At 40.3% G+C, this 21,999-nt stretch overlaps 1 protein-coding gene across 5 annotated transcripts in view; it reads right to left on the bottom strand.

Annotated features, from left to right (window-relative positions):
* The window catches only part of atp2b3b (ATPase plasma membrane Ca2+ transporting 3b), a 57,183-nt gene that overhangs the window by 19,086 nt on the left and 16,098 nt on the right, over positions 1 to 21,999 (bottom strand). For 3 of the 5 annotated variants that reach the window (XM_044351802.1, XM_044351803.1, XM_044351805.1), the window contains exons 6-21: positions 20,511 to 20,636; positions 18,214 to 18,270; positions 17,811 to 17,852; positions 17,518 to 17,682; positions 16,847 to 16,918; positions 16,553 to 16,695; positions 15,035 to 15,167; positions 8,228 to 8,337; positions 7,747 to 7,881; positions 5,287 to 5,393; positions 5,077 to 5,152; positions 2,824 to 2,982; positions 2,546 to 2,725; positions 924 to 1,011; positions 726 to 832; positions 255 to 446 (exon numbers count right to left, since the gene is read on the bottom strand). In XM_044351802.1, coding sequence (XP_044207737.1) covers positions 255 to 446; positions 726 to 832; positions 924 to 1,011; positions 2,546 to 2,725; positions 2,824 to 2,982; positions 5,077 to 5,152; positions 5,287 to 5,393; positions 7,747 to 7,881; positions 8,228 to 8,337; positions 15,035 to 15,167; positions 16,553 to 16,695; positions 16,847 to 16,918; positions 17,518 to 17,682; positions 17,811 to 17,852; positions 18,214 to 18,270; positions 20,511 to 20,636 — 1,892 coding nt within the window. The remainder of the gene's footprint in view (positions 1 to 254; positions 447 to 725; positions 833 to 923; positions 1,012 to 2,545; positions 2,726 to 2,823; positions 2,983 to 5,076; positions 5,153 to 5,286; positions 5,394 to 7,746; positions 7,882 to 8,227; positions 8,338 to 15,034; positions 15,168 to 16,552; positions 16,696 to 16,846; positions 16,919 to 17,517; positions 17,683 to 17,810; positions 17,853 to 18,213; positions 18,271 to 20,510; positions 20,637 to 21,999) is intronic. The other 2 variants (XM_044351804.1, XM_044351806.1) reach the window with 1 other exon arrangement.

The following is a 21,999-nucleotide window of genomic DNA, read 5'->3' as shown; positions in this document are numbered from 1 at the left end:
AAAAAAACACACAGGACACATTATACAAAATACAAAACTACGCACAAAAGCACATCACATACACCCACAATGTCACCTAGAAATTAATTAATGTAAGCTTGTCAAATTAATTGTGTAAAAGCATCCCAGTGTCTTAGCAGATATAGGGTGAATGATGTTCACAGGAGTGATGCCTGCATGTCTTTTATGTGTGTGTGTAGGAATGCATGTGTGTGTCAGGCTGTGTGTGTATGTTTATTCATATATCCATCTACCTGAGTGATGCAGGCCCCGGTGAAGGCCACTATGACAGCCACTACATTGACCGTGAGCTGGAACTGCAGGAACTTGGAGATGCTGTCGTAGACATTTCGTCCCCACATCACCGCCTTCACAATGCTGCTGAAGTTGTCATCAGTCAGGATGATGTCAGATGCCTCTTTAGCCACATCTGTCCCCGCAATACCCTGATGGAGATTGAGATAGAGTGAGGAGGAGGGACAGAGAGTCATGACATGATTCATGCGAGCAATGAAGCATTCAAATTAGTTTGGAGTGCTACTGTCTCAACACTGTGTTGTCCTGCCTTAAGTGTTACCACGGTGCTGTGATAGAAAAAGAATATTTGTTGAAAAGATTGTGGGATAAGAGAGGATCGATGTTTTTAAAACTGTGCATCAGGGAGAATTTGATCCCCAAAATGGAACATCAAATAAACAATAATGGCGAATAATATTTCAGGTTACCATGGCAAAGCCCACATCAGCCTTCTTCAAAGCTGGCCCATCATTGGTTCCATCTCCTGTTACTGCGACAACCTGCCTCTGTTCTATGATGCTACTGTCAATGATGCCTGGACATAAACAGGGAGGAAAGAGAGCCTGTGGTAAAAAGTGTGTGCAAATGAATGTGTGTGTGTTTGGGGTAATAAACCTTAGACTCACCTTTGACCAGTGTGTGTTTGTCGGTTGGCGAAGATCGAGCCAACACACGGAGTTTGGGCCAGATTTTGTCAATACGTTCCTGTTCAATCTGCCAGTCAGATGGAGAGAAAAGGATGTTAGAATGTTTGATAAATGGCATTACAGAGCTTCTCTAAACTATTCTCTTCTTACACTAGATGTCACTGTTGATCCAGAGTCTTAGGCAGAGCCAACTGTACACAGGTGTGATGGAGGGAAAGGATCAAAGACGCACTGTGAAACTGGCTCTTGTATATTGCTCTCTTGCAATCAATTTAACAACGCTGCACACTTACATAATCATAATTTACATGCAGCATTTCAGAGTGATAATTTAAATTCACGCTGCATAGAAAAGTGCAGAGCAACAGCACTAATGAACAGCTATCCATCCTATAGAGCATTACGCTAAATTCAAATGATGAAGATAAATGGGTTAGATTAAAGCAAAGCCTGTACAAATGTTTGCTTTTATAGTGTGGACTAACTAAAGTGGATATAGTCATATCAGAGGTGAAATGGGATGGGAACCTCCAAACATCAGACATGAATATGAGATAATTTAATGTTTAAGCAGACTTGTTAATAAGTCCTCAGTAGAAAGATCTTTAACTGGGACATTTTGCATAGACATTAATGGATTAATGAGTTGAAATCTTTATTTTGTATGTTTTTTTTGTCTTTAAAACAGGTTGTAGTTTAACAGTGGTGGAAAGTAACATTTACTCAAGTACTGTACCTACTGTACAATTTTGAGGCATTTCACACTACTTTACACCACTGATTTATACTTCTATCCTACTACAATTCAGAGGGAAATACTGTACTTTCAACTATACCACTGGGTGTGCCCGAATACAAATATGTTATTCAGCAAAGTACAAATAGTGGGAATTTTACTAACATTTATTTTGTACAAATATTTGCTGTGCTTTGCTGTTAAGTCTATCAGCAGGTCTCAACAAGGGGAGTCACATCCAGCTGCTGCATGACGCACATTTCCTAATTTAGACATCACTCCCAGAGTTAGGGGTGTTCCCCAGAGATAAAGTAAGGACTCTCCATAACCTATTATTCCCCTTCTCCTTTCCATAAAGTTAAGTTGTAAAAAATAGGCAGTAAATGAAAAGTGCAAAGCAAGAATTGCCTTTGAAGCTCTTCTCTATATGTTACACACTGTGTTATGGGTATATAAATGCCTACAGGTCTGTCCGCACAATTGCAATGACCAAAGTTTTAGTCGTGTATGATCTGGGAGACTCAAGTTCAAGACCCTGTGTGGGGACCTCCTTCGTAAGATTATTCATTAACACTTATTTTAACACTTTAATATCCTAAAATTAAAAGTGTAATAAAAAGAAGAAATGGATTTTTACGCCTATTTCCAATTTTATTTGAATACAAATATAAATAATTTTTCTGCCTCAACAAATATAGATACAAATACAAATACTGGATTCTCTGCACATCCCTAATATTTATTTGACAACTTAAGTTAATAGTTATTTTTCAGATTACAGTGCATTTTAACTCACAGCAATAGAAAACTTTCCATGACTATGTAAGGTTACCTTGCATTTAACCTGCATGAGACCCCAACTCACCTCTCCTTTCTCATTCCTGATCCGTCGGTTGAAGTCTTTGCCCTCTAGACAGATAAAGTCATCCCCAGGGTGGATGATGCCACATTTAGCGGCGATGGCCCTGGCTGTGTTAATGTTATCACCAGTCACCATCCGCACTGTGATGCCCGCACGCTGACACTTACGGATGGCCTCGGGCACCTTATGGGGGATTGTGAGATTTGTTCACACAAAAACACAATGCCAATTGCTCTGTTAAATACAGATTAGATTCACATATTCTGGATGAGTACCCATACCTCAGGCCGTACAGGGTCTTCTATCCCAACCACAGTGATGCAGGTCAACTCTGTCACTATTTCTGCCTCATTTTCCCAGTCTGGCTCCGGATTGGACGGCAGGTCACGGTATGCAATGCAAATGGTCCTCAACCCCTCACATGCCATCGGCTCAATCACCTATTAATCAATCATTATCACAAATATGGTCAGGAAGATGTCCACAAAATCTCATTACACTAGAGACCATTTAAAGTAGAAACATGTTTTCTAAAATCTACAGAAATGTCTTTTACATTCCAATATTTGAAGTATAAAAACTGGATTAAATCGCCTGTATACATTTGAAGTTTATGTCTGGTGACCTCTCAAGTATGTTTATGGGAATACTTTCTGACACAGCTGTAAAAGACCCCCAGTCTACTGCAGACAGCAGAGGGAAGACAATATGATGTTAGGAAGAGATTGACATAAAGCTGTCGCAATGCAAACTGAATTACCCAGCTGGAATAAAGTTATGTAAGGAGGAGAGTTTTTTTTCTCACGGCCCAAGCTGTGTTCATCATGAGTCAAATTTGGGTCAGTCAGCCTGTCAGTTAACGAAACAGCACTCACTCAGTCTGCATGGGCTAATCTGCTGTATGGGGACCAAATACTTGTGTTTCGCTGGTTGCTAGTTCTTGCTCACTTTCTGTCCAGTAATGCTTATAGTGTTAAGAGTGATTGCAACTGCATCCCTAATCTAGAATGTGTGACACATATTTTTTAGGTTTACCTAGACCGAGTCAGCAAGCAGTTCTGTCTTACAGAGTTTCAGCAGCTTTCAGAAACTTACACCCTAATATAATAATGTTACAAAAGACAGCTAACTCAGGAGACCATAGCTGTATAGTACATCATTATGACAGTACTATTGGTGAATTTGGTGGTTATCATGACAGTTTCATGATGTAATAACTTCATCTACAGCATCTTGTTGCACACCATCTGCAGTGCTGTCAAATGACCTGTCAGCTTTTCAAAGTTTGCCTTGTATTTATCTTGGAGACAAACAGTGGCTTATCTCGGAAAAAATACTCATCAGTTCAACAGTCTGAAATGTAGAAACAATTATTACATGAGATAGGCCCAAACTGGGGCACCTGCACCGAGGTCAACCAGTGCAAACACACTGAACAGAAAGCAACACCTGGACTGAACCAAACAAGATAGTCTCAAGATTTACAGCCATTACAACAATGGTTTTATTTTTTTTAAAAGGAATAGCTTGACATTTTGGGAAATATTCTTTCTTGCTGAGAGATAGATGAGAAGGTTGATACCACTCTCATGTCTATTACAAGCTAAGCTAAAGCCAGGAGACAATTAGCTTAGCCTAAAAACTGGAAAGAGGGGGAACAGCTCTCTCCAAAGATAATAAAGTTCACCTGCCTTCACCTTTAAAACTCACAAATTAACATTAGTGGGCGGCTGCGGCTCAGGAAGTAGAGGTCGTCCACTAATTGGAAGATCGGTGGTTCGATTCCCAGCTCCTCCAGTCTGCATGTCGAAGGGCAAGATACTGAACCCCGACTGGCTGTGCCATCAGTGTGTGAATGGTTAGTTCCTTCTGATGGGCAGGTTGGGACCTTGCATGGTAGCCTCTGTACCCATTCAGCGTATGAATGTGTGTGTGAATGTGAGTGTAGTGTAAAAGCACTTTGAGTCGGAAGACTTGAAAGGTGCTATACAAGTGCAGTCCATTTACCATTTTGTATCTTGTAATGTTAAATGTTTAATGCGTACAAAAACAACAACAACAACAACAAACACAACTTATTGTTTTTACATCACTGTGCAGATTTATTATTTTCTACCTTTAAAGCCAGGTTAGCCTTTTCCCCTTTCTCCCAGTCTTTGTGCTAAGCTAAGCTAAACGTCTTCTGGCTGTAGCTTCATATTTGGTGTATGGATATTAAGAGTAATGTCAATCTTCTCATCTTACTTGCAACAAGAAAATGAATTAGCATATTCCAGAACTATTCCTTTAAGTATTTTTAGGCATTTTTGCCCTTATTAGATCACTACAGCAGAGAACTGACAGGAAATGAGGGTAGAGAGAGATGGACGATAATATGCAACAAAGGTCTCAGGCCAGACTAAAACCAATGACATGGTCGGCATCATAAACCCTTATTCCACCAGGCTTCCCCATCAAAATTCCTTTGAGAATGATTTTTTGAAGATACTATTCTGCACATGGGAGCTTTATGTCATCTAGTTACAGTGTCTCACCTGTTTGACCATCTCATCTCTGTCACGTGGGCGGAAACTGCGTGCTTCTCCATTGGCATCTAGGATGTAGGAACACCTAGACAGAGATGAAGGACAGAAAATGGTTACACAGAGGGAAAAAATGTTTTCTACTATTAATTCACATGATCTGATGTCATCCCATATCAGATATTCCTCAGTCTACCTCCCTCTTTCTTCCCCGTCACTCACTTCTTCAGCATGATCTCAGAGGCTCCTTTGCTGTAGAGGCGGAAAGAACCGTCTGGTAGCTTGATCACTGTGCTCATGGATTTACGTACTGAGTTGAATGTATACACCTGAGAGAGAGGGAGAGGGAGGTATGATTCAGAACAATAAAATTAGCAGAGAGGTGGAGGGGCATATCCCTGACTGGAAACCCAGCTCTGAGTGTGTTGGGTGTTGCACCTGAGGGTTTACACCTGCCTCAATGTAATAAACGGATGTAAAATCCTTGTAAGATAATGGAAATCAGCTCCACCCTTATCACTTGAATGGCAGTTGATGCTTGTGTGTGAAGATTTGAGTCTCAGGACATTTTGGCTGTATATGTGTGGCTAAGTTACTTTAAACTTTTAAATTGTAAAGTATATATATAGATATTGTATTTTCTCTAATAGTGGCCGGGGCCTTTATTTACCTCAACTGCAGAGGGTACCAGGCCTTTATTGGAAGCAGGCTTATATTAGAGAGAGACCTTTATTCCTAATTCCCTCTGTTTTCCCTCTGTATATATGCTCATATTTTAGTACGAAGCCTCCCTGTTTTCTGATCTACTTCTGTTTGCTCTGTTAAATTTTTGTTACTGCATTATGCTATTAATAAAATAAAAAGCCTTCATTTCTCGACTTTTATTGTGAAACATTACACAAACATTTCAATATAACTTGTGTAAAGTATGACCAGTCAAGTGTCTGTCAGTCAATGGCCAGTGTCAGTTAAAGACTAAACAAATCTGAGGTAACAGCTGTCTCTCTAACGTTAGCTCCAAGCTAACTTTCTTCCTCCCAACTCCAGCTAGCCGTGCTCTCCTCTTGTCAGCTAACAGCAGCTCACGCTTCAGTTTTTTTCCAGTATCTGATTCTTTTCGGGTCAGCGTCAAAATGTCTTGCAGCTTTTGCTCTTCAATTTTCCTCCACATATTGCAAAACTCTCCTTGAATTTGACGTCAAAATTCCGTCTGGTTAGTGCCATGTTCGCTCACTTGCTCAGATCCTATATGGTAGTTCAATTATAGCTACCGCCATCTTGTGGCACTTATACATTATTACAAACCACAGTCACATTATAACAGGCACCAAGAGGAGCGGGGCGGACATTTCTTTTCATCTGATAAAAGTAGTTAGGCTTTGCTGTCGGTTTCCCAACTCATTTTAAAAAATACGAGATAAAAGGAGGGAGAGGGGACTAGAGAGTGAATGAAGAGATGGAGCTGGTAAGAAAGCAGTGAATCAGATCAATTAAAAAAATATCAAATTGTTTCACAGCGGTTACTTTCTAGAGCACAAATAAACACACACACACCCGCACACTTCCGTACAACCCTGCAGTGGTGCACAGCAACACCTGATTTGGTCTGAATACAGCCTCAATGCATCCTTGTTTTTTCCCTCGCCAGCTTGTATTTGGGGCTGGCCTTCATTTGTTCATGTCGACCACACCCCCGGCCGTTATTGGACTTCAATTAAAAGCCCCCGGCTTTTAATTGAATACCGGTCACTGTTAGAGAAAATACGGTATTCTTAAATTTTGGAGCTTAGCTTTTATCTGTTTTCATATAAATCTGTTAATTAGAAGAGAGGCAAGACTGTTTGAGAATACTGTTGAGACAGTGTTGGCTAGCAGGGAGTGTTTTGTAACTCTGTTCATGGTGTTACACAGGTGCAGAGAGCGTTTATGCAAGAAAGAACCCTGTGAATGCTCCATTTCTCTTCAACGGCAAGTATGTGGGTCTATGCATGGCTGTTTTCTGTTGTAACATTTTTCTGACAGTGTGTATTTTGGTTATTTATTTGTTTGATGAGAATTTTATTTATGTTTTTGTAACATGCAGGAGCATATTTTGCTCCCTTCCTCTCTCTTTTCATTCTGGTCTTTTTTCCCTGGGAAGATACAGAGATGCAGAGGAAGTTATGCTGGTGACGTCTGTGGTGCTTTAGAACACATTTCTGAAAGATACTACTAGTTAGTTTGGTCCTTGTCTACTATACAACACAACATAGCATTTAGACCCACTACATCAACAAAAGTGCAACACACTGCAATTGTGCATTCTGGCCAAGCTGTCACATAAAGCTTTAAACTGTCATATTGAATGTGATGGCAAAGTGAAGCATATTGCTCTATGTGCAGTTTTGTTCTTCCATTCTACTACTTCTTTATGCATTTTTAGAAAGATGCATATTAATTAAATACATATCAATAATAAATAACCTCCTGCGACCATATCTGCACCTGAAGAGACCCCCACATGAGGTCCTTGCCCAAGGTTGAGAATCTAATGTAAATGCAAATAAACAAACAAGCAACACAATTTATAGTCTGTTGAGATAAACCGTGATAGACCCTTCTGTTAAGGCTGCAGAAGGTACCTCATCATTTATTTCAAAGTGCTATAAATAAACTGTAACTTGTGGTGCATGTGTTCCCTACCTTGTACAGTCTCTCCTCAGGGATCTGCTCTCTGACAGGGGTGTAGTCCTGCTGTAGGTCTAATACAAATCCCAGCAGGCCACACTCCGTCTTGTTTCCCACCTGCTTAGCCAGACCCCCCTCAACATCAGGCGGCTGATAGAGAGTAAGATTGAAGCAAGTTGGAGAGGTGGATTAGATGGGGCAGCAAGAAAGTCAGAGAGGAGGACGCGAAATAAGCAGAAACAGTGAGTATGTGGAGGACAGAGGAGAGACAGGGAGAAGGAGAAAGTAGTGAGAGTTAGAGGAGACAAGAGATAGATGAGGCAAGAGGAAACGAAAATGATGAGGGAAAGGTGAAATTATTCTCAGAATCCCCTGAATTCCCACCTTCCCCAAAACACTAACAACGAAGGACTGCTGAAGGGACTGCAAGACAAAAAGGATAAAGCCATAACATAATTCTGCAAAACAGTGACATCTCTTACTGTGCATGACTCACCAAGATCTTGGAAGTGTAGGCGCTGTTGATTGCGATAGCATTGACTAACAGATCCAGTGTCCGGGGGTTGAGCTGTCCAGGGTCCGGGATCACACGATGGTGCACGTCACCTAAGCAACACCAATCTAACTTTAATACATACCAATAATTATCTCTGTTCATTCAGCCTACATGCTATCTCCAACCGCTGCCTGTTACCACTACAGTTAATCTGGTAATATGAATATCCCATGATATTGATGAGATCAGCATATCTGGACACGTTTATGCATATTTATTTTCCCATTTTTAGATCTGATGATGGAAATAGCTAAAGGGTAAAAGGCTTTCTTGCTATCAAATAGAAGGTTATTTATATAGGTTTCAATGGTGAATTTTAGGGATATAATGGTCTATAGGTATTAGATATACCTGTAGTACAGAGTTATGTAGGCTATTGCAGTATGAACAGCATTTAAAACAGCATGGAAACATAAAAGTATATATATAGTAGCAGCAGATGACTGAATAGCAGCAGATGACTAAATTTGAATCTGTGTGGATAAAGAGGGATTGCCTGCAATCAGCAAAGACTGAACTAACTAATAACAGCAACAACAATGACAATAATGATGATGATTATAAATATGATTATGAGGATAAAAAAAAGATATAAAAATAGCATAATTTGCAAAACAATGGTAATTTACACTGTAATGTGACTGCATGGGAGGATTTATTAAAAATTTTAAAAAACTGGGTCGAGAATAGTTCCTTGAGGAATGCCATATGTCATATATATATTAAGTGTCGGAGATACATAAAGTAATTACCCAAGTTGACGAAGGACTGTTTTCCAGTAAAATATGAATGCAACCACTAAAGCACACCCATTTCTCAAGCCTTTCAGTATCACTTTATTTTAACCCCTCTTTAAGAACTTATAAACAATATGTCATAATGAGTTGATAACTAATTATAACACACTGTTATGTGGTTGTGAACAGATATACATTTACATTTCTCATTTAGCAGATGCTTTTATCCAAAGTGACATATATCTGAGACTGATACAACACAAGCAGGGATCTAGTCAGGAGACAACACAAGTAAGTGCCATAAAGCTTAAGCTTGAGTCCGATAGTATAGGATGTAGATGCCAACAGGCAGTGCACCAAGGCAATGCATAGAGTGCAATGATATAAGGACATTTTAAAGTTTTTGTTAACATATTTGTTAACAATTAGAACTCTTCCTGATTATATTACATAGTAATTATGTAAAACATTCACATTTTATATGAACATGAAATATGAAGTATGTATCATCATATTTATTATGTTAACTGTATTTATTATCAGTGGCATATTCATCGGTCCAACGTGCTGACATGCATATTGTGTCATTTCTGGTTGCCGACTGTGTTTACTGACAGTGCCAACTCAGTTGATTCTGCTATGTTTATCATTACTGTGGATGAATACCCACTGTATATTTAAAGTTACACTAGCTCTACTCAAGCATTCTTAGCTCTCTCCTTCTTTTCCCTCGACTTTTCTTGCAGTTACCTTACCAGCTAACTTAAGCTAAGCAATTAGTGATGGCTTCTCTCTCTCCCTCTCGCTCTTCTGTTCTTTCTTGCTTAGTGTCATATGTTTAGCTATTTCTCTGCCTCCTTTAGCCATATTGGTAATAAATATGGTTTATTTGCAGTGCTAGATGCGAGGCTCAGTGAATTGGACGGACGGCTCCGCACCATGGAAAACCAATCATCACCTAATGTAGTTAGTCAGCCCCCAGTAGGCAGTGCAGGCCGACCTAGCGTAGCTCCTACTACCCTGGTAGTTCCCGAGCAGCCGGGAGGCCAGGGTGGCTGGGTGACAGTCCAAAGGAAGCATAACACGAAGCAGAAGCCCACAGTTCATCACCAACCAATTCACGTTTCTAGCAGGTTCTCCCCATTTAGTGACACACCCACTGAGAAACCAGCTCCATAGTGAGAAATGTGAAGTTGGCGACACCAGCAGCCACAGTCAAATGTAGTTCTGGTGCCAGAGTGGGCGACACTGAATCAAATTCAAAACTGCTGGCCAGGGATAAGCGTAAACATGGTACGACCGTTATGCATGTTGGCAGTAACGACTCACAATTACGCTAATCGGAGGTCACTAAAATGAATGTTGAGTCGGTGTGTACATGTGTACAGACAATATCGGACTCCATAGTTTTCTCTGGGCCCTGCCAATTCTGACCAGTGATGACATGTATAGCCGCAGGTCATCATTCGACCGCTGGTTGTCAAGGTGGTGTGCAGCAAACGATGTGGGCTTCATAGACAATTGGCAGACTTTCTGGGGAAGACCTGGTCTGATTAGGAGAGACGGCATACATCCCACTTTGGATGGAGTTGCTCTCATATCTAGAAATATGGCTGAGTTTATTAGTAGACAGTTATGCACCCAAAACCACATAGAAACTGTGTCTGTCCCCCGACCACTTAAATCGATTAAATCTAAAATAAACAAAAGTCATTCATAAAAATCAAAAAAAAAAAAACTTAACACCACCTCTGCAATTGTACAACAAAATAGGAGAATTAAATGTGGACTCTTACACATTAGATCACTATCATCTAAAGCCGTATTAGTAAACGATCTAATCTTAGATCATCATATTGATTTATTTTGTCCTACTGAAACCTGGCTGTGTCATGAAGAATATGTCAGCCTTAATGAATCCACTCCCCCCAACCATAGTAATACTCACATTCCTTGAGACACCGGCCGAGGAGATGGAGTTGCAGCCATCTTCAACTCAAGCCGAATTATCAACCCTAGACCTAAATTTAATTATAACTCTATCCCAACCTGGAGAACTTTACAGCCAATTCTATTTGTTATAGTGTATCGTCCTCCTGGCCCGTACTCTGAATTCCTATCTGAATTCTCAGAGTTTTCATCAAACTTAGTCCTAAGTACAGATAAAGTAATTATATTAGGTGATTTCAATATTCATGGGACGTCGATAATGACAGTCTCAGCACTGCATTTATCTCATTATTAGACTCAATTGGCTTCTCTCAGAGTGTAAATAAACCCACTCACTGTCTTAATCACACCCTCGACCTTGGTCTGACTTACAGCATCAAAATTGAACGTTTGATAGTTTTTCCACCAAATCCTATTTTTATCAAACCATTACTTGACAACTTTTGAATTCCTATTACCGGATTACACATCATTAGACAAAAATGTCTTCACTAGATGTCTATCTGATAGTGCTGTAGCTAAATTTAAGGAAGCGATTCCATCAGTATAGAATTCAGTGCCATGTCTCAATACTTTAGAGGACTCTTATGCTAATTTTAGTCCCTCTCAAATTGTATATTATATCAGTATAATAATTTTGTTGATAGTGCCACAGGCTCACTGCAAATAACACTTGACTCCATCGCCCCTTTAAAAGGAGAAGAATAAAACATAAGAGGTTAGCTCCATGGTATAACTCCCAAACCCGCAAATTGAAGCAAACATCACGAAAATTTGAAAGGACTTGGCGTTCCACCAAACTAGAAGAATCTCACTTAGTCTGGCAGGATATTCTTGAAACATATAGGAAGGCCCTCTGTCATGCCAGAGCCGCCTATTACTCATCATTAATAGAGGAGCATAAAAACCGCCCTAGGTTCCTTTTCAGCATTTTGCCAGGCTGACAAAGAGTCATAACTCTACTGATCCATGTGTTCCTGTAGCTCTCAGTAGTAATGACTTCTTTAATGATAAAATTCTATTAGAGACAAAATTCAACACCTCCCGCCCTCAACAGGCACCGATTTATCAACAAACACAGGAACCTTAGAAACAGCTGTAAAACCTGATAAATATTTGGACGGTTTTCTCCAATTGGCTCTCCTGAATTAACTAATTAACTTCAACGATTTTTTCATCCAAACCATCAACCTGTCTTTTAGACCCCATCCCAACTAGGCTGCTTATATATAAAAATGATTAAATCTGTCTTTAGCAACAGGTTATGTACCACAGTCCTTTAAAGTAGCTGTAATTGAACCTCTTCTTAAGAAGCCTACTTCAGGCGTTTTAGTCAACTATAGACCTATATCTAATCTTCCATTTCTCTCTAAGATCCTTGAGAAAGCTGTCACCAATCAGTTGTGTGACTTTCTACATAACAATAGTTTATTTGAGGCTTTTCAGTCAGGATTTAGAGCGCATCATAGCACAGAGACAGCACTGGTGAAAGTCACAAATGATCTAACTGCATCAGACAAAGGACTTCTCTCTGTACTTGTCTTGTTAGATCCTAGTGATGATCAATTTGACACAATTGATCATCACATCCTATTACAGAGACTGGAACATTTAATTGGAACTGCATTAAGCTGGTTTAAGTCCTATTTATCAGATCGATTTCAGTTTGTACATGTTAATGATGAATCCTCCGTGAAGGCAAAAGTTAGACACGGAGTTCCATAAAGTTCTGTACTTGGACCAATTCTATTCACCTTATATATGCTTCCTTTAGGTAATATTATTAGGAAACACACTATTAATTTTCATTGCTATGCAGATGATACCCAATTATATTTATCAATGAAGCCAGATGAAACCAATCAGTTAACTAAACTCCAAGCATGCCTTAAGGACATTAAGACCTAGATGACCTGCAATTTTCATAACAAAATAAGATGTTATTGTGCTTGGCCCTAAATGCCTTAGAAACACATTATCTAATGATATAGCTAATCTAGTTGGCATTACCCTGGCCTCCAGCACCACCGTAAGGAATCTGGGAGTTATCTTTGATTAGGATTTGTCCTTTAACTCCCACATAAAACAAATTTCAAGGACTGCCTTTTTTCACTTTCACGTAATATTGCAAAAATCAGGCACATCCTGTCCCTAAAAGATACAGAAAAAATAGTCCACGCATTTGTTACTTCTAGGCTGGATTATTGCAATTCCTTATTATCAGGCTGCCTGAACAAGTCTCTAAAGACGCTCCAGCTGGTCCAGAATGCAGCTGCACATGTACCGACAAAAAACAGAAAAAGACATCATATTTCTCCCAATTTTAGCTTTGCTGCATTGGCTTCCTGTAAAATCCAGAATCAAATTTAAAATCCTTCTCCTCACCTACAAAGCTCTTAATGGTCAGGCACCATCATATCTTAAAGAGCTCATAGTACTCTATTATCCCTGTAGAACACTGCACTCCCAGAATGCAGGCTTACTTGTGGTTCCTACAGTCTCCAAAAGTAGAATGGGAGGCAAAGCCGTCAGCTATCAAGCTCCTCTCCTGTGGAGCCATCATTCAGATTCGGTCTGGGGGGCAGACACCCTCTCTACCTTTAAAGGTAGGCTTAAAACTTTCCTTTTTGATAAAGCTTATAATTAGGGCTGACCAAGCTCACCTTGGACCAGCCCTTAGTTATGCTGCTATAGGCCTAGACTGCCATGGGACTTCCCATGATGCACTGAGCTCCTCTCTCCTCCTCTCCATCTGTATGTATTTATATACCATTACTGCATGTTACTAACTCTGCTTCTTCCCTGGAATTCTTCGTGTTCTCTCATCCGCAGGAAACCCCAGGATCCGGGCTATGAGCCTTCGTCGCGGGGATGTCCTTCTCCAGCTATTGCTGCTATTTGGTATTGCTAGTCATATATCTATTATTAGGGCCTGAGCACCTAGCGGTGCGAAGGTCCTCTTGTAACTGAGGGAATTCTTCTCTACTATTATTATTATTAGGGCCCCAGCACCGACAGTGCGAAGGCCCTATTGTATTTAAAGGAATTCTTCTTCTTCTTCCAAAACAAACGCATTTTTGAGGGCTTAAACGTGCATGAATAGTTGTTAAACTTTGCACATACATCAGAAGTGGTGAAAAATTTGATATTTTATAGGTCCCAAAGGTGGGCGTGGCAAAATGGCTCAACAGCGCCCTCTAAACTGTATCCCCTGCGGCATGTTTCACCGACATGCACAGAAATTGGTACGCACATGTATCATGCCCAGACGCACAAAAAAGTCCCTTGGAGCTAAACCGTAAACCCAACAGGAAACCATTTTGAATTAAGCGACCATTTTTGGCGATTTGCATGCTTTGTATTTTAACAACTCCTCCTACAGATTTCATCAGGTTGACCTCAAAATTTCTGTGTGTCATCTAGCCTAGTTTGTGATCAAAAGCTATCAAATGATAATCAAATCATGAGTTTTCACTGAACGCCCTTGCTGTGGCGATGCAGCAAATTTTGATGTTTCGCCATAAAACTGGAAGTCCTTATAACTCCAAGGTACATTGTCCAATCTGCCCCAAAGTTCTCATGCTTCATGAGGGTCCCATCCTCATGAAGCATCCTCATGACACACAGGAAGTGATATTTAACTTGCTCATTCAAAGTTTGATAACAGGCCGGTCCTGAAAACAACTGCATGCCTGCAATAAAAGCCCTTTGACTGCGGCATGCCCCGACGTACATGAAGGTGCGAGGCCCCAATCATTTAATTACCATTGTTATTATTGTTTTTATTCTATTTCTCTAAAGTTTGAGTATTTGACAAATGCATTAATTAAGACTTAAAATTGTCCTTATATCTGCTTGCAACTACAGTATGTTGTGTTATAAAGCATTTATTAAGTGTTAATATACTGCTTGTAGTTAGTAAATGGCAGTGTTTTTTTCATGCATCTCAGAATTGCCTCGTGTGTTCATTATGATGTGGCACAGGCAACACAGATGCTTATAGAGCAATTCTCTTGAATTTTATTTTAATATAATTTAGGAATTTTTGCCTTTCACTCACCAAGGTAAGCCTGCACCACAGTCATGCGGTTGGTGGTGAGGGTGCCAGTCTTATCGGAGCAGATCGCTGTGGCATTGCCCATGGTCTCACATGCATCCAGGTGGCGAACAAGGTTGTTGTCCTTCATCATTTTCTACATATGAAATAGTGATGGAAAGCAGAAGGATATGTGAGGGGTGGATATAAGCGTGGGATTAGAGGGAATGATGATGGATAGAGGGAGGGACGAAATACAAAGGCAGAGAAAAATGGATTGATAGAGGTAAGGAGAGAGTGAGACAGGGAACAATGCAGTAACTGCTCACTTAAATGAAAATCCAAAGGCAGATAAAATTTGTCATTTTTTTGTCATTCGGGATATTTTTGAAGGAAACACTGCAGTGCGTAACTTGTGCAAAGACTGATAGTGCAGGTAAAAAATGGTGATTGATAAAGACTCATATTGTGAAGCAAACCAATTGCACAGGGTACATATATGAGGAGAATTCTTTTGTGATACATAACGCACAGATGCAAACTCCATTCAATAATTAGTTACTGTTTTCAGTGAAGATTTGTGTTATTTGTAATGTGGATTTATACTGGCGCCTTCACTGAAATAAGCTGCACACTCTGATTACATTTTAATAGACTTTGTAGGTGTGAACATAAAAGCTATTGAGAGTAGGATGCACACACTTCCCAGGAAGGACACTAAAAGAGGAACAGTTTGTGATGTTGATTGAATGACCTAAAGCCAATGTTGCTATCCACCATACCAGGCTGCCTATAAACATACTAGCAGGGACAGACTAAAATTTCTTATAGTCATAAAATCCTCAGGTGACCTATAACCCACGCAGTAGTGCAATTTAAGACTGAGGAAGACACACTGGAATTGAGGGTGCAGGTTTGGTTTCAGAAGTGAGGGGACACAATGAAGTTGGGGGTCTTCAAAACCATAAAAAATAAAGAAACTGCTATTTCCTGCGTTTATATAAATTTTATATCAAATACACTGTTATCATGCTTTCCATTATAATGTTAGTCCAACAAAAAAAAGAAATTCCATGAAAACGGCTGGATTATTAAGTCACTAACCCTACTGAAGATCAATAATTTGGTATCATTGACAGAAAACGTTGTAGGCTATTTGCATATTCACTGAACGGAACACTGTAACCTGCCCTATCTTTGCTTTATGTTTAATTCTAGTGTCTTTTTACAAGAATATTAATCAAATAAAAATAAAAATGAAAGAAATAGTTTGACATTTTGAGAAATAAAATCATTTGCTTTCGTACCGAGAGTTTGATGAGAAGATCTATACCACTCTCATATCTGTCTGTTCAATATGAGGCTAAAGCCAGGAGACGGTTAGCATACCTTAGCATACAGACTAAAAATAAAGGAAAACAGCTATCCTGGCACTGTCCAAAGGTAACATGTCAATGTGCACATTATAATAGTCGTTAAAGAACTAATAGTTCCTGCATTTGCATTTGCTAACCATTCACTAAATTGCCTGGGTGGGTCTACCTTGACAGAGTAAGCCAGAGAGATGGTGACAGCGAGAGGTAAGCCCTCTGGGACAGCCACCACCAACACAGTGACTCCAATGATGAAGAACTTGACAAAGTACTGGATGTAGACCGGAGTACACTCTGTCAGCCACGCCTGACCTGCAACACACACCACACTTCATATTAAGGCCTACTTTAAGGTCTCCTTTAAAGAGTGAGTCATACTCGGCAGAGTGCTAAACATTTAACATAATAGGAAAAGACTGACATTGGTAAAAATCTGCCTGGAAGTGAAATTGTACACACAGACCTTTGACAACAAACGTGTCGATGACAAAGTACAGGACCAGAATGATGACAGTGATGGCCGACATCACCAAACCTGTGGGGAGATTCAATGAAGGGACACTTTATCAGTGATTCACTCAGTCAGTCTGCTCTGACTTTACACAGTGCTTCATCGTTCACTTCACTCCTCTACCTGTGTGATCAAACTCCATCACAGTTTAGAGCATTTGAGAAAATCATCTCCTACACATCTGTATCTGTTACTGAGCAGTAATAAAACATCATTTTAGCTATGACTCTTTGAACCTTATGTGCAAAGTTTCACAATGCCAATGCATTTCCATCACTGTAGGGTACTGGAGAAATACAATTTACTGAGCTTTGAGAATTTTAGATTATTCTCAAATTTGAGCCTAGTTTATAAAATTTTAAATGGTAATAAGCTAATAATAATAATAGTAATAAGCTAACTCTGGTACAGTACATCAAATGGTAACATTTATGTTTAAGACTGTACATGGTCCCAATAAATACATAAATAAACTAACAATTCATTTTTTGTATTCAGAAAGAATTTTAGTGTGCATCATTCAGCTCTGTGGGACTGAAAACTACAGAATTGACTGTATATGTAACTAGAAAGGTACTTAACAACTGTCAAAGCAGCAAATTTGAGGTAAACCAGTTCTTCACCTGCTTTGCCAATTTGAACAGCCAGTTTGGTGAGCTTGCCCTGTAACACACTCTTCTCTTTCTTTGGAACGCTGGTCTTCTTCTTCTCTCTGTCCTCTACCTCCCCTCCCTCTGCACTCTTCAGGGGTTGCATCTCCATGGCAACACCCCCGTCCTGCTTCTTGGCTGAAACACATACACAGATAAAAAAAAAAAAAGATGGACATTCTCTTCAGCACTGTACCTGAAGACCACGTAGGCCACATCCAAACTCAAACTTCACAGACAAACATGCACACGTCATGACCTTTTACCTTTGTTCTGATTGTTCTCCACAGCTCCATCAGGTTGTTTTCCTAAGAGAAAGGGAGGGTAAGATATAAAGATAAGGGAATAGAAAGACAGACAGTTATGGAAAAGTAGTGTTTACATGTGTCCATATTTATAGTCATTAACAGTTCATATGGAAAGCCAAAACACACGTCTAAAAACAGAAACCCACAGAGAAACAATACTAAAGGGAAGAGTAATAAAGGCACACACATTGTCATACACTGGGGGACTGAGAGACGTTATATATGTATGTATATATATATGTACGTTATATATATATAAGTCCATCATAGATTACTGTCACTTTCACTGCACCGTGCACTGGGGTCTATTCATTGTTGAGGAAAGAAAGTGGGCAGGGCAGACAACTTTATGCTCACATACCATTGGTGACTGTGCTGTGACTGGCATCTGTAGAGATGAGCAACTGAGCACTGTCCTCTGGGGAATGTGTGAGGAAGGAAGGTTTTGGGGGTACATGAGAGGATTTGGCAAAAAAAGGGAAAACAAAAGAGAGCAAAAATGAAAGAATAAAAAACTCAAATAGAAAATGTGTTTGTACGCACGACTCTACTAGTAGAACGGTTGCTGATGACTATAGAAAACCCCCCAAAAAGTAATGGAATAAAGTCTCAGTCTAAAATGAGAGACAAATCAAAGAGAAAAGTAAACAGCCCTATTGAAAACCCATATTGCATGAGGAAAAACTTACAAGTTATGGCATTTGTAGAAGTCTTATGAATAATGTATTAGCTCCAGTAAATGATGTCTGTCTGAATGATCCGGCCCACAGAGGCTGCTGCACTGAGTGCAATACATCCTAGTAGACAACTAACACTTAGGAAACAGAATGAGGACAACAAGCGATAAAAGTATTTTTTCGTCAAATAAGCATCACGAGCTAATTTGTTGCTGTCCACAGCCTAACGCCTGGGACACACAGCTCACGTGAGAAGCGTGTCTCCGTGTGGCTGCTGTGGCATGTCATCTAGAGATTCGAGGTTTTGCAGCTTTGACTATAGTTTCAATATCTATATCTGTAGAATATGTCACAGACATGAAGTGTCACCACTACGGGTCAGCCTCACTTGGAGCAGTGGCAGCAGGGTTTAACTGGTAAAATGATTAATATAATAAAAAAAAACACGTCCTGTGTGAGGAGTGTATGTGGCTGACACAGAAGTATCCCCGACCAGACCCCACCATGCCTGTCAGAAAGAAAGCCGCCTTCAACTCACATATTATTTATTTATTTTTAACAATTGAGCACACGCTTCTTAATCTTTTTCTGACTAAACTAAATATAAATGAAATTTATAATTAAATTATATGAAACATACTATTATTGATGACCATTATCAAAGCCAAACTCTATGTAGAAAGACAGAGCTGGCAGCAGACGTTCCGCAGCAGCAACACTGTCTGTGTGGACGCTGGACGCATGCGAGACGCAGCAGTTCAGCGACCCACACGCACTGCCGAGGTTCACGCAGGCTGTGTGTCCCAGGCGTAAAACCTTGATCCCACCGGGAGCGTGCGTGCCACGTTCCAGCTCAGACGCAGCCGCCGAAGCTGATCGGGCCACTGTAGTCACTGCTTGTGATCCCACCGGGCACACCACGGCACGTTCCAGAAGTGTCCCAGAAGCGGCTCTCGGCTCTGCTGCGCTAAAGGTACGTGCCCCATCTATTTTTGACAGAGGCCGCGTCAAGCAGCACAGAGCAGATCAAGCTGGGCAGGAAGTCAGACACAGAAACAGCACTGAGCATCCAGTCAATTTTCAAAATAAAACACCCCGCACAGACTCCCAATTATATATCATCAACAAACACAATCAAAACAGATGAATAAAGAAACCATTTAACTAGGTAGCCTATTTAACCATAGTAGAAGCACAGAAATCAAGGAAAATGACCGTGCAGTGGAGCGGAGAGCCACTTCTGAAACGCGCCATGGCGCACCCGGTAGGATCACAGGCATTGACTAGAGAGGACGCGGTCAGCTCCGGTGGCCGCGTTGGAGCTGAGGTGCACACACACCCTGTGGGATCAAGCTGTAATGCTTTATGTGTCTACCAACCAACACTCTTTCTCCCTCACTCGCCCCTGCTCTTTCAATAATTGATTCAATCTGCAGCCTCTCTCTCAGATTAAGGTAGGTAAGGAGGAACAGGGGAAAGCAACAGCAGAGATAGGAAAGTGAAAGAGGTCACAGGAGTGGGTGTAAACCAGAGACCAAGTGAGAGAAATAGGGAAAGATGGATATGCAGAGAAAGGGGGCATGAGAACATGAGGCAGTGAGAGGGAGTGGAGAGGAATAGAGAGGATGTGGACTAAATTATCTATGAGGTTAAACTGATGTGGTTCCTGTGGAAGCTCTTATCTGAAATCAGTTAGGCACCCAACTAACTCTACACACACATACACATGTATGCTGTGCTGTGTGCATGTTAACTGACTCAAGAGCAGTTTGAAGTATTCATCCATGGAGATAGTGGGGATGTGTGGAAGAGACAAGTCTTCCTGTAAGCTTCTTTCCTGGGTTTTGTTGGCATCTATTTACTTTTATTGGTTTATGAAAAGCTCCAGTGCTTCAACAAAAATGTCTTTCACTCATTACAGTCCAAAACACCATTTTGTAAATGTACAATGTCTCTCCACCGGTTCCTCTCTTCCACTAACCTTTCTTTTCTTTACCATCTTCCTCCACCTCTCCGGCACCCAGCAGAGTGAAGATGATGCCCGTCTGCGAGTTGACACCAACAGCCGTCACAAGCATCCTTCCTGAGCCCTCCATCACATGGGTACCTTAACATCCAAACAGATTGCATAGTTGAGGGTCAGACATTAAATAGCTTGGCCAAAGAGTCCTATGGAGAGAGATTTGTGTGAACAGGTCGACAATCTGTGTGTAAATGTGTAATCTGTAAACTCACAAAAATATTTTGCAAATATAAAACAGATCTGCAAATACAAACACAAATTCCACAAATAAAAAAAATCACTGTGAATACATTAAATTCATTTACAAATAAATGAAAAGCATTTGTGAATATTTTCCTACGACTGTCCAACAGACATTTGTGAACTTTTTATTTGTGGATTGAAAAAACATTTGTGGATCTCAGTACTACACTTGTGGATTTGCTTTTTAAACACACAGAGTTTTGAAACAAACTTCCCGCCGGTCCGAACGAAAATCCACTCAAATCACTCTGTTGTTTTTGGACAAAAAATGCTGACGACGTCATTTCCGAATTTCAAAGTAAGAGCATGCAGTCTTTCTATGAGCTGTTTTACTGTTCTAAACCTGCATTAGTGGAGGCAGTGTATAAACACATCCACATATTACCATCATATTCATTGCAATGTTAGCTAACAGTTAGCTTATTTACACATCCACCAGACATGGATCAACATTAACATTATTCCAAAGTCATAATTATTTGACTGATGAAAAGTCCAATATTCACTCTCCTTTAAGCTCTGGTTTGGTCTTGTTTGTTCACCGACTCCTGTTCACCAGCTGGTCTCTAACTTTGTCTGTTTTCTGATGATAGTGGTGAGAGACAACCAAAACAGTAAAGTTGCGGGCCGTAAAACTGAAATAATGAGCTGAAAGACGCTAAATTGCTGCATAGAGCTGAGGGAAATGGGTGATCAGTGGGTTTGTCACTGGGAGCGATCCCTTTCCCATTATACATTCAGTAGTCGTTTGATCCATTACATATAAACATATTGATTAGAGTATGGGATTCAATAATTTGAATCTCGAACACACCAGCAAGGTGGAATATCTTGTGGGCCACAACACCAAAGGTTGCAAGGCCGGGTACTAACCGCTTAAGTGGTTCTGAAAACTTTGTAGGGGAACCAGTACCCCTCCCTTTGTTTTCTGCCAAGTTCTGTAAAGGCCCAAAGAAGGTCTGGGCTCAATCAACGATAACCCCTAACCTCAAGAATATGGATGTATATTCAACTTCAGTTTAGAAATGCCTTCGAAGGTAAACTGAGAGTCCTTTCTCCACATTTAAGTGTCAGTTTTGACTCTTCAAAGGACATTCACAGGCCAATCTCCTCCCATTCTACCTCCAGAGACGCCCACAACTGTGTCGGATAAATCCCAAGTGAGGTTTATGACACAAACTACAAACAACTACGTTCTTTATCA

The sequence above is a fragment of the Thunnus albacares genome, chromosome 5 (genome assembly GCF_914725855.1).
Source record: "Thunnus albacares chromosome 5, fThuAlb1.1, whole genome shotgun sequence".
Lineage (NCBI taxonomy): Eukaryota > Metazoa > Chordata > Actinopteri > Scombriformes > Scombridae > Thunnus > Thunnus albacares.
The sequence above is the reverse complement of the archived record's forward strand: the minus strand, read 5'-3'. Positions and strand labels throughout refer to the sequence as shown.